Here is an 11,517-nt window from a genome sequence, read left to right on the forward strand (position 1 = left end):
CTGTCCTTTACTATGGGGAATCCAGGAAATATGCTGAGAGAAAGCTAAATGATGTTGCAGAAGTGAAGTCAATCCTGATAACAGGGAGCAGGGACAGATGTGGAGAGATGGGACCAGGAGGGACAGAAAGACAGGGCTGATGGTTGGGAGAAACTTGGTGAGGACTTTAGGCATAAGAGGTTCCAGAACTCCTTTAAGATACGAGAGACTGGGAGAGGAGAAAAGGAAGAAGTTTCCTTTACATTATAAATCGGAGACTCTTTAAGGTTCCTTTAAGATACAAGCAGAAATCAAATTTATTTTTCATTACTTTTGGCTAACATACCGTGCTTCTTTCAAAAGAAGACAGCTTCTTGGACAGGATCCCAAGGAGCCCAAGGATTATTTGGGTTAACACTCAAACCAAACGCATGTCTCCTTCATAGAGAAAGGGACAGAGGGAAAGAGAGAACTGGATGGAATTTAGGATAAAAGAAAGGGAAGCCATTCTATTTTATAATATAAACAAGAATTTCGAATGCAACAGGCTAAGATGAGCATATATGAATACTAAATGCTGGGCAATGGAGAGTGAGGGCTATGTCCTGCAACACAGCTCTAACTTCCAGATACTGAAATGTTCCCAGCAGGAAACAAATAATTGAACAAATCCAGGATTCTCAGAATGGATGGTCTGAGCTTCCCCATGAAATTTTAGAAGCTGGGCCGGGCGCGGTGGCTCAAGCCTGTAATCCCAGCACTTTGGGAGGCCGAGACGGGCGGATCACGAGGTCAGGAGATCGAGACCATCCTGGCTAACACGGTGAAACCCTGTCTCTACTAAAAAATCCAAAAAACTAGCCGGGCGAGGTGGCGGGCGCCTGTAGTCCCAGCTACTCGGGAGGCTGAGGCAGGAGAATAGCGTGAACCCGGGAGGCGGAGCTTGCAGTGAGCTGAGATCTGGCCACTGCACTCCAGCCTGGGCGACAGAGCGAGACTTGGTCTCAAAAAAAAAAAAAAAAAAGAAATTTTAGAAGCTGGAAGAGGTATGGCCCTCTCACCCTACCTCGAGTGTAGGTAAGCTCTCACCAGCTACCCTTCCTGTTTCCTCATTCCCCACGACCACACATTGCTCCTCAGCTGCAATTCCAAAACGCACCTGCCACTGTTCGCATGAAACAATACATTAAAGTGCTTTAAAAGTTACTGCTGTAACTGGAAACGGAGAGTAGTTGCAAAAATACCAAACAAAAGCTTGCATTCTTATGGAATCTGGATGGACAAAGATTGAAGCACGAAGACAATGGGAGAAAGCACAAGGAAAGGACTGAAATACGAAACTGAGTTGAAATGAAAAACATATCTCTATCTAAGTAATAAATAAGAAATTATAGACATTGAACAGAGAACAAAGGATGAAAAATATGACACATTTAGTCTTTAGACAGGGTCGAAATCCTTAAACTATAAAGCACACAGGTTTAATTAACACGGCATCCCCCTGCTCCCAGCAGAAAAATGAGGGGAGAATTAGTTGATTCAGAGAAGATGAACTATAAGTATTTTTAATAAACATTTTGAATCAACTTTAATAGAAATCAAAGAGATATTAATTATAAGGAGATTCATTTTTGCCTAATTACAACAATCTGCTCATGTTATAATGGTTATATAGAAAGCAACGAGATACAAAATACATTTCAGTGATTTTAAGATACACTTTTCCCCCAAATTTTAATATCTCTGAAATTGAGATGCATCCCACAACAGGTAGCGTGTCCGAATTTAATCGGCAGTGTTTCTTTCTTGATGGTACGTAAAATAATGATGCATCTTAGATTTTTTAAATAGCACTTTAGGTTCAATATAATATGTATAATGTGATTCCCCAGACTATTTACAATGTTTGTTGTTGGTAGAATTATGGATGATTTCTACTTGTTTTATACTTTCCCATACATTTCCAGTCTTCCAAAACTAATATATATTTATTTCATCACTAGACACTGAACAAAACAAAACTTGGTTCTAATTCTAACTCTGCCACTTTATAGTTGTGTGGTCTTAAGCAAGAGATTTATGCTGTCTGCACCTCAGTTTCCTGACTTGCAAAATGGAATTAGTAATAACTTCCCCACCTATCCCATAAGGTTTGTGCACAAATGCTTAGTAATGTGTGAAGTGCTCAATGTATGATTTAAATCTGGACTCATGCTTAACATCCATTAATGTATATCCTCAATGCATTTGGGGGATATTTTTATTCTTTCTGAACGCCTCATCTTCTCTGATGTCAGTTTATAACTTTGTACTATAAAATAGTGATTTCCAATATTTCATTGTTTGGACTTGATATACTTAGATTTCAAAAGCTCTTTCCCCAGCCTTGTTCCCATGAGAAGAGAAAAAAGAAAAAAAAAGATTCCCAAAGCAATATTCAGTTCAGCACCACATGGATTTACACACTGACCAGGGCCAACCACACACCTACCAGTTGAGCCCCAGAATCCCATGGGGGCCTTGTAGAGTACAGCCATGCAGAGCCAATCATGGGTCACACCCCTGGCCAGAAAAGGGCACCTGCATAATTATTTCTGTTTAATAAAAATGAATAGGGCTGGGCGCAGTGGCTCACTCCTATAATCCCAGCACTTTGGGGGGCCGAGGTGGGCAGATCACGACGTCAGGAGTTTGAGACCAGCCTGACCAACATGGTGAAACCCCATCTCTACGAGAAATACAAAAATTAGCTGAGTGTGGTGGCAGGCGCCTGTAATCCCAGCTACTCAGGAGGCTGAGGCAGGAGAATCACCTGAGGCAGAGGTTGCAGTGAGCCAAGATCACGCCATTGCACTCCAGCCTGGGTGACACAGCGAAACTCTGTCTCAAAAAAAAAAACAAAACAATAAAAACTGTTATTGAGAATCTAGTCACATATGAGGCAGAGCTGAGCCTCTCCGTCTGAGCATCTCAGGTCCTCATGAACCGGGTCATCTTCTCAGCCTGAGCCCGGTGCATCCCTGCATCTGGATGGTGTGTAATGAACCTGCCCTCAGTGCACTTGACTTCCAGCTGGCAAGGAGGTCATAAGACAGCAAGTGAGCTCACCTCCTCACCATACCTACCTGGCCATTGGTTTGTCTATGTTCTAAAGCATGGGAGGGCTTGTCCTAGTCAGCAACATCACAACATGAACGACCCTCTAGACTCTAGATTTCTCAAACTTCAATGTGCCCAGGACTCATCTGGGTGTCTTATTAAAGCATAGACTTTGATTCTGTTGGTCTGGGGTTGACCTGAGACTCTGCATTTCTTTTTTCTTTTTTTTTTTTCTGTTTGAGACAGGGTCTTGCCCTATTGCCCAGGCTGGAGTGCAGTGGCACAATCATGGCTCATTGCAGCCTCAACCTCAACCTCCTGGGCTCAAGCGATCCTCCCACCTCAGCCCGCCAAGTAGCTGGGACTACAGGCCTGCACCACCACACCTGGCTAATTTTTTCTATTTTTTTTTTTTTGAGATCGGGTTTCGTCATGTTGGCCAGGCTGGTTTCGAACTCCTGGCCTCAAGCAATCCACCCACCTCTCCCTCCCAAAGTGCTGCGATCACAGGCATGAGCCACCGCAACAGGCCCAACACATCCTTTTTTAGACTGGAAGAAACATTTCTTCTGCAGCTTGCCACGAAGGGACTGGGGTAATGTTTCCCTGACCCATTGAAGTAGGTGTGGTGGTTCTGTGACTTGATTTGGTCAATGACGTGGGAGTGGAGGTGGTGGCAGCCATTTGATCATTGGTACTCGACTCTTCAGCCCTTTCTTCCCCTTCCAGAGCAATCCTGGAAGCATGTGCTGAGGAAGAGGAGCCAAGAGACAGAAGAGGCCTGAAGCGCTGGGGCAACACACTGACAACCGCCCTGTGGCATCACCAGCGCCCATAGTGAACTTGGTGTGGGTAAGAAGTACACTTTTATTACATTAAGTTACTGAGATTTTGGGAGTAGCTTGTTACTGCAGCAAAACCTAAGCCTCCCCTAACTCTGTCAAATGCAGAGTACCGCAAACCCTTTGGGGACAGAAGCTAGCTATAGATACACCAGCAAATATGGGGACAAATTCCTAACAAAAGCTGGTTTCAGAGAAAAGATATTCACAGAAGATCATTTACCAGACGTATTGTTATTCTACTTCTCTGAGTACTTTAAATTTATTCCTGTTTCATGTATGATCTCTAGCCTTTTTCAGAATCAACATTTCTGAATTGTGTTTTAATACTCTGCCCTGAGGTTTTCTTTACTCCAGTCAAATATACTTAACATATTTGTCATTTTAACCATTTAAAAGTGTACAATTCAATAGCATTAAATATATTTGCAATGTTGTATAACCATCACCACTATCTATACCCAAAATGTTTTCAGCATCCCAAACTGAAAGCACCCATTAAACAATAACTCCCGCTTCTGGCCTTCCCTCAGCCCCAGTAACCTCTACTTTAATCTCTATGAATTTGCCTATTCTAGATACCTCATATAAGTGGAATCATATGATATTTGTCCTTCTGTGTCTGGCTTATTTTACTAAGCATAATTATTTTCAAGGTCCACCTATGTTATAGCATATATCAACATTTCATTCCTTTTTTTTTTTGAGATGGAGTCTTGCTCTGTCACCCAGGCTGGAGTGCAGTGGAGCAATCTTGGCTCATTGCACCCTCCGCCTTCTGGGTTCCAGCGATTCTCCTGCCTCAGCCTCCAGAGTAGCTGGGACTACAGGCGCGAACCACCACACCTGGCTAACTTTTATACTTTTAGTAGAGACAAGGTTTCACCATATTGGCCAGGCTGGTCTCGAACTCCTGACCTTGTGATCCATCTGTCTTGGTCTCCCAAAGTGTTGGGATTACAGGCATGAGCCACCGTGCCTGGCCAGTTTCATTCCTTTTTTTTTGGCTGAATTATATTCCATTGTACGTAGCCCACATTTGGTTTATTCATTCATCTGTCGATGGACACTTGGGCTGTTTGGATATTGTGAATAACGTTGCTATGAACACTGGTATACAAATATCTGTTTGAATCCCTACTTTTGATTTTTTTTGGGGGGGAATATACCTAGAAATTGAATTGCTGGGTCTTAAAGTAGTTCTAGGTTTAACCTTTAGGGAAACTGGCAAACTGTTTTCTACTCTAAGCTTTGACTTTTAAGTCAAAGGTCTCAATTAGGTAACAGCGACATGAAATCCTCAATTGCATTTTCCAGGAAAATATTATTTGTGAATATCATCTGTTATCCTATAGAATGTCTCCTATATATAATCCCGAGGAGAAAACACTTTTGAGAATTAGGTACTGGGGCCAGGCGTGGTGGCTCACACCTGTAATCTCAGCACTTTGGGAGGCTGAGGTGGGCGGATCACTTGAGGCCAGGATTTCAACACCAGCCTGGCCAACATGGTGAAGCCCTATCTCTACTAAAAATACAAAAATTAGCTCGGCATGATGGCTTGTGCCTGTAATCCCAGCTACTTGGGGGCCAAGGCAGGAGAATAGTTTGAACCCGGGAGGCATGGAAGTTGCAGTAAGCCAAGCTCGTGCCACTGCACTCCAGCCTGGGCAACAGAGTGAGACTCCCTCAAAAAAAAAGTGGCTCACACCTGTAATCCCAGCATTTGGGAGGCTGAGGCAGGAGGATCACTTGAGGTCAAGAGTTGGAGGCCAGCCTGGCCAACATGTCGAAGCCCATCTCTACTAAAAAAAAAAAGAGGTTAGCCGGGTATGGTGGTGCACACCTGTAATCCCAGCGACTTGGGAGGCTGAGGCAGAAGAATCACTTGAACCGAGGGGGCAGGGGTTGCAATGAACCAAGTCTGTGCCACTGCACTCCAGCCTGGGTGACAGCAAGACTCTGTCTCAGAAAAAAGGAGAATTAGGTACTGGGAAAGGTTTATGTTTCCTCCTTTCTGATACTAAGAATTCTAACATGGGTCATGACTGTCTGCCATGAAGCCTGAAACCACATCTGAAGCTTGAACAGTCACTGCTGGTTCTCTCCCTTCCATGGGATTCCCCACCATTCCTTGGGATCTTGTTATCATTTCCTGGCATACTGGCCTGATTTTCAACAGCAGAGCCTGTCTTTGCCTGAAGGCTACCCTTGTGCTGTCCACAGAAGAAAATAAGGCCGGAAGTACCTGGGACTTACATCCCTGTGCTTCTTCCTCATCCTCCCCAGACAGCTTTTTAACCAATTCTTGACAGGTGTGGGTGTGTAAATATCCCAGCTTTCTTGCGTGGGATATCTGGGTCAGGAACTTTGCATTGCTTCCAAGCTTCCACTTGGGATTAGGTACCAGTTGCCCACTATGGCACCTGCCTTACCAGCATACCCTGGATTAACTTACTTTCCTTCCTTGATTCACTTTCTCTTGCACCTGCCTGTATCCCTTGCTCCTCCCAATAAACTGCTGGCACTCAAATTCCTGGCTCAAGGTCTGCTTCTGAGGGAACCCAAACTAAGACAAAGTTCCTCTCCAGCAACTTCATAGCTCCATTTGCATTCCATATTTCTGTTCTTCTTTTCCCTCGTTCTGAAGTTTTCTTTATATTTTATGATTATTTTACTGTATACTTTGTCTGCTACCTCAAAGTCTTTGCAGAATAAAGCATGGTGGAATTAATTTTTAGAAGAAAAACACCATCATGTAATGTTACAATAAAAATGCAAGATATTAGTGGTTTATAGAATATAATTCTAATTTTTAAAAATGCATATGTATATAAGTATATGCAGAGGAAAAAGGAGACTAGAAGAAAATGGGCCAAAACATTAATAATGGTTAATTTGGATGATATGACTGCATATAACTTGATTTTTTCTTCTTTATATTTTATTTTACAAAAAACCTGAACCTTCAGTTTTTTCATCTATAACGGGGGATTGCTATGTCTACCTCATGGAGTTGTGTTGGCCGAAATGAAGTGTGAATGTAACACAGCAATGAGCTGCATTGCACATTCATGTAATAATCATACAGTATGTGCCTAAAGTGGGCCTGATAAAGGTTAGCCAGTGCTGTTATTACAACAATTAGTGAAACAATTTAAAAGGAAATGCTACAAATGAGAAATAAAAATCAGCCCACACTTAATGTTTTTTACCTTTTAACACACATGCACTTACATGAGCTCATTGTCCCTCACAAGAACCCTGTGACGGGGCAGGCTTAGGTGGAGGGAGGGAGCAGAGGCAGGCAGGACTAATATTCACCAAATAGCTGATGTGCCAGATACCAAGGTGGGCACTCTGTAGATGCCTCAGACGAGAAAAGGATGGGGCTCGGAATAGTTAAGAGGCTTGCCCAAGATACAAAGGCAGGATGAAAAGCCCCCATTCCAGACTCTTTGTCCAGGTTTCTTTCCACTCCTCCATGCCACATTGTCATATTCGTATCACCAAAGCCCATGTTCCTATATGGCCACCTACCTATGCCACTCTCAGTTCCTGCTACATGGATGCACCTGTCCACACACATGCTCTGCTCCTTCCTGCCTCTGTGCCCACTGGGAGCACAAAGAGATGGTTTTTGATGGTGGTGGGGAAGATTCAGCCCTCAAATCTCCCATCAAAACCATCCCAAGTAACCATTCAATCTAAAAAAATCCTGTACTTGCTATGCAAACACAGTAGAGTCAAGGTCACTTCCAAAATGATACCTCCTAATCAGTTTGTTCATCCCAAGTCTTGCCTATGTGGAGATTCTGGAACTGTCTTCTGAGACGTGGGAGGTGATGTGAGGAGGGGCTTTTGCGCTTTTCCCTGCTTAGAGTCCAGCAGAGAATGCAGGCTCTGGGGGAGAACCATGGGGATGTTACTCCTCCTCCACCCATCTTGGGCCCGTTCTGGTCTGCTGCGAGTTTTCCCGCCTGACACCTAGTTATGGTGGTGCCATCATGGCCTGCTGATGGGCAGCGCCATCTGGGATGGGATGGGGGCTGGGAACCAGGCACTTCAGATACAACCTGTGTGTCCCTAATCATGCTGGTCCTCTGCCTCACCTGCTATGCATCAGGTGAAGCCCTGAATTCCTGGACTAGCCCTGGGAAGTCTTTCTTGATGAATCTAACCTGAAGCCAATCTCTCTTGTCTGTTGTGCTGCTTCTCCTGGCAGAATGTCTATGTAGCACAGCCATGTGTGGGAGCCTCAAGGAGGCTCAACTTGTCTCCCCACCTCACCAGCAAGCTCTTCTAGAGCGCACAGGGGCAGTAGCTACAGAGCGCTCAGCACATGCACCCTGGGCTGTTTGCAACTGCCAGCCTTTTTTGCAGCTTGGAGGCCACTTCCTCTCCATCTAACTTTTCCAAGCTCCCTCCCCTGCTCCAGGTCTCTTTTTCCCCCCTCAGAATTTATTTCTACAGCATCTTCCCCAACCCCCATTAATCACTTGATTATTCTTCAAGGATGAACAATCTTTGTGGGTGTGGAGCAAAGACTCCCCCAAATCATTTTCCTTCTGCTGGGAAATAAACACAACTGATTGTAGCTGTGCTACATCTTTGCTAAAAACTTCTCAATGGCTCCCAGGTGCCTCTAGATAAGTTCCAGATCCTCAGTCTGTCAGTGAAGGTCCTACCCCCACTTCCATCCCATTAGCAGACCTTCCTAGTCTTCCTTCCACCACTCCAACCAGCTCATGGGACCCCTGAGTGCGATTCTCTCCTACTCCAGGGTGCAACGCGCTTTCAGTTCCCAAACCCAAGTTACGCCTAACACGAATTGATTCAGGCCAAAGGTCACTTCCCTGGTTCTTCCTGGTGGGAAATTTTCCATCCTTTGAACAGCCATTGGCACTTTTGCTTCCTCACTTCCAGTCTGGTGTTCTGATTTTTTCTCTGCGTGAAGTCGAGGGCAGAATGTTTTAAAACCTGCACTTCCCCTCTGACTGACTCAGTAAATGTTCAGTTTCCTGTCCCTATCCGTAAAAGCTTTCCTCCCCGTGAACTCAAGCCCTGTCTCCTTCATGAGACTGAAAATCTCCCAGAGCAGAGCGTCTCCAACTTAAGGATCATTCCAATCCTTTGGGGACTTTGTTAACAGGCAGATTCTGACTCAGCAGGTCTGCAGAGGGGACTGAGACCGCATTTCTAACAAGCTGCCAGCTGACACTGAAGCTGCCGGTGCCTGGACCACATTAGAGCAGCGGGGAGGCAATACCACCTGTTGATCAGGCTACAGCTCATGTCAGTGCAGTCGGGCTGGGCGCCCAGATGGATTAATGAAAAGCTGAGAGGGTCAGTCCTGCCGCCGCCCCCGCCCCCGGAGGAAGTGGAGGCCCCCCGGAGGTTGTCAGCGAGTCCGGCCAGCACACTTACCTATGGTGGACACGACGGTGCCCACGAAGTAGAAGGCGCCGGTGAAGTCCCAACGCGGGCGGACGTTGTCCACGCGGATGCCGGCCCGAGTGGCCTCCTCGTAGTGGCGGAGGAAGCCGCGCAGCTCGTCGCGGCTCAGGTTGTGGCCGCGGCTGAAGTTGGCCAGGCGCTCCTCCCAGCGCTGCTTGGCCTGGCGCTCGTGCGCCAGCTCCAGCGCGGAGAAGACGGCGGCGCCGCCCAGCAGGTAGAGCACGATGAGCGCGGCCAGCAGCAGAAAGCGCGCGTTATCCTCGTTCAGGTGGCCCGGGCCCCAGCTGAAACCCCGACCGGCCATGGCCGGGCCCCCAGGGGCAGCCCCCAGGCCCACGGCACCCGGCGCCAGCGGAGTCTCGCCCACTCTCCCGGTAAATAAGGGCCCCGGCGCTCAGCCGGCTCCTGGGCGCCCCATCGCCGACTCGCCCATGACCGCCGGGAGCTCCCGCAGGCCGCGAGGCTCCCCCGGCCGCCGCCTCGGTAGCTCCTGCGGCGCCAGCTCCCCACGTCCTCCTTGACTCCTAGTTTCAAATCCGCTTTGTCGCCGCCGTTCCCCTCCACTCCCCCTGCTCTCCTCGGAGTTCTCCTTAACGCTGAAGGTCCCGGGGAGCGGGCGCAGAGTCCACGTCTGCTTGGCGCTGGGTTGCGGACGCCGTTTCCATCCCTGCTCCCTGTCTGGCTTAGATGGGGAGGAGGCGTGGCGCGTCTTCAGGGCAAGCTCGAGCGAACTCGAATTTCCCCCGAAGAGAAGGTCGAGGCGGTCCGGAGGTCGGCGGGTAAGCAGAGCCCCGGGGTCCTGGTTCCTTTGACTATCGCTTCTCGGGCCACCGACGGCTAAGACGCGGGCGTCAGTCTGCTGGCTTTGTAGGTGCCTCCCCAGGTAGACCGACGGTGGTGCGTCCTAGTTGTGGTTGTGGTGTCGCGCTGAGCCTGTGGCCTCCCGAGTCACCGAATCGGCTGCTGGGGCTTAGGGATGGAGCGGGTCCAGGGTGGGCGCACGGAGAGAGGGGCTGTGCTGAGCGGCGTCCGAGGGCCCCGACCTCCCGCCGGGCCCCAACGCTGAGCATCCGTTGCGCGGACAGGCTGGAGAGAGGAGACCAGAAAGGGAGGATGGAACAGGGAGCGAAGGAAGTTAGGGGTATGTCCCCCGGGCAGCCTGCCTCGCCTTGCCCATGCCAGAACACCCTTGGTCTCTGGATCCTGCGCGGGGGCGTCCTCTGCGTCTGCTAGTAGGCTCCGCCCGGACCAAGCGCGCACTGCAGGCCAGCCCCGCTTCCGGAGAGGAGGCCAGAGACTGGGGGCTGTAAGGGCCCCGCGGCCAGGAGACCTTGACCTTGGAGAGTTCCATCTCTTCCACCCGGGCTTGGCTGCCTAGTGCGTTCCAGAGTTTTGCCTGGACGCGGGGTCCGCGCAGAAGGCATCCCCCACCTCACGCACACCAGCAGCAATGCTCTCCAGCAAACCGCCAGGGCCCCCTCCCCGAAACCCCGCCTTGTAGGGGGCGCTGGCGCCGCTGCCGCGCTCAGATCTCACCTTCCGGGGAGCGCCCTCTCCGCGCCGCTCCGTCGGGACTGTTCCCGGGCCTCCTGGCAGCCGCGGCCCTGCCCTGCTGGCCGGCGCGGGGAGCACAGGTCCGCACCGCGCTCTGCCTTCTCAGGCGGGCGCGCTCCGACGCGGCAACAGGTGGAGCCGTGCGGCTGCCAGCTGCGGCGACTCCACCCTGTCGCCCGCCTCCTTGCGCGCGGGCCCACCTCCTGCGCTGGTCTCCGCGGGTAGACGCCCGGCGTTCGGAGGGCAGACCAGGGGCTTCAGTGCTCCCACCAGGGCGCGCAGATCTGGGGAGTGAATGCAGAACCGGCCGGCTGGTGGGACGCTCAGCCGGGCCGCGTGGGCCCTCCAGGACCGGGAGAGGGCGCTCTGCCTCCTCCAGACACATTCCGCCCCCGCCCGCGCGCACAGTCCCGCGCGGCCCTCCGGAATCACCCGCCCGGGCGTGTGGGAGCGAATCTGCACGCGGAGAGGAATGGATACGTGAGCATCTTCCCACCTTCCGAGAGAGCAGTCTCAGGCTCAGAGCCCCACACACCACCCTTACGCACCAGGAGCAGAGACAGAAGGGCTAGGAGCCCTGTTGAGT

General features: G+C 49.5%; 1 protein-coding gene across 1 annotated transcript in view; it reads right to left on the bottom strand.

The window, feature by feature from the left end:
• Positions 1-11,053, bottom strand: part of KCNK13 (potassium two pore domain channel subfamily K member 13) — a 128,583-nt gene extending 117,530 nt beyond the window's left edge. Inside the window, exons 1-2 of the mRNA XM_033191627.1 lie at positions 10,914-11,053; positions 9,348-10,463 (exon numbers count right to left, since the gene is read on the bottom strand). Coding sequence (XP_033047518.1) covers positions 9,348-9,681 — 334 coding nt within the window. The 5' untranslated portion in view covers positions 9,682-10,463; positions 10,914-11,053. The remainder of the gene's footprint in view (positions 1-9,347; positions 10,464-10,913) is intronic.
• Between the last annotated feature and the right edge of the window lie 464 nt (positions 11,054-11,517).

The sequence above is a fragment of the Trachypithecus francoisi genome, unplaced genomic scaffold, assembly GCF_009764315.1.
Source record: "Trachypithecus francoisi isolate TF-2019V2 unplaced genomic scaffold, Tfra_2.0 Lachesis_group3, whole genome shotgun sequence".
NCBI lineage: Eukaryota > Metazoa > Chordata > Mammalia > Primates > Cercopithecidae > Trachypithecus > Trachypithecus francoisi.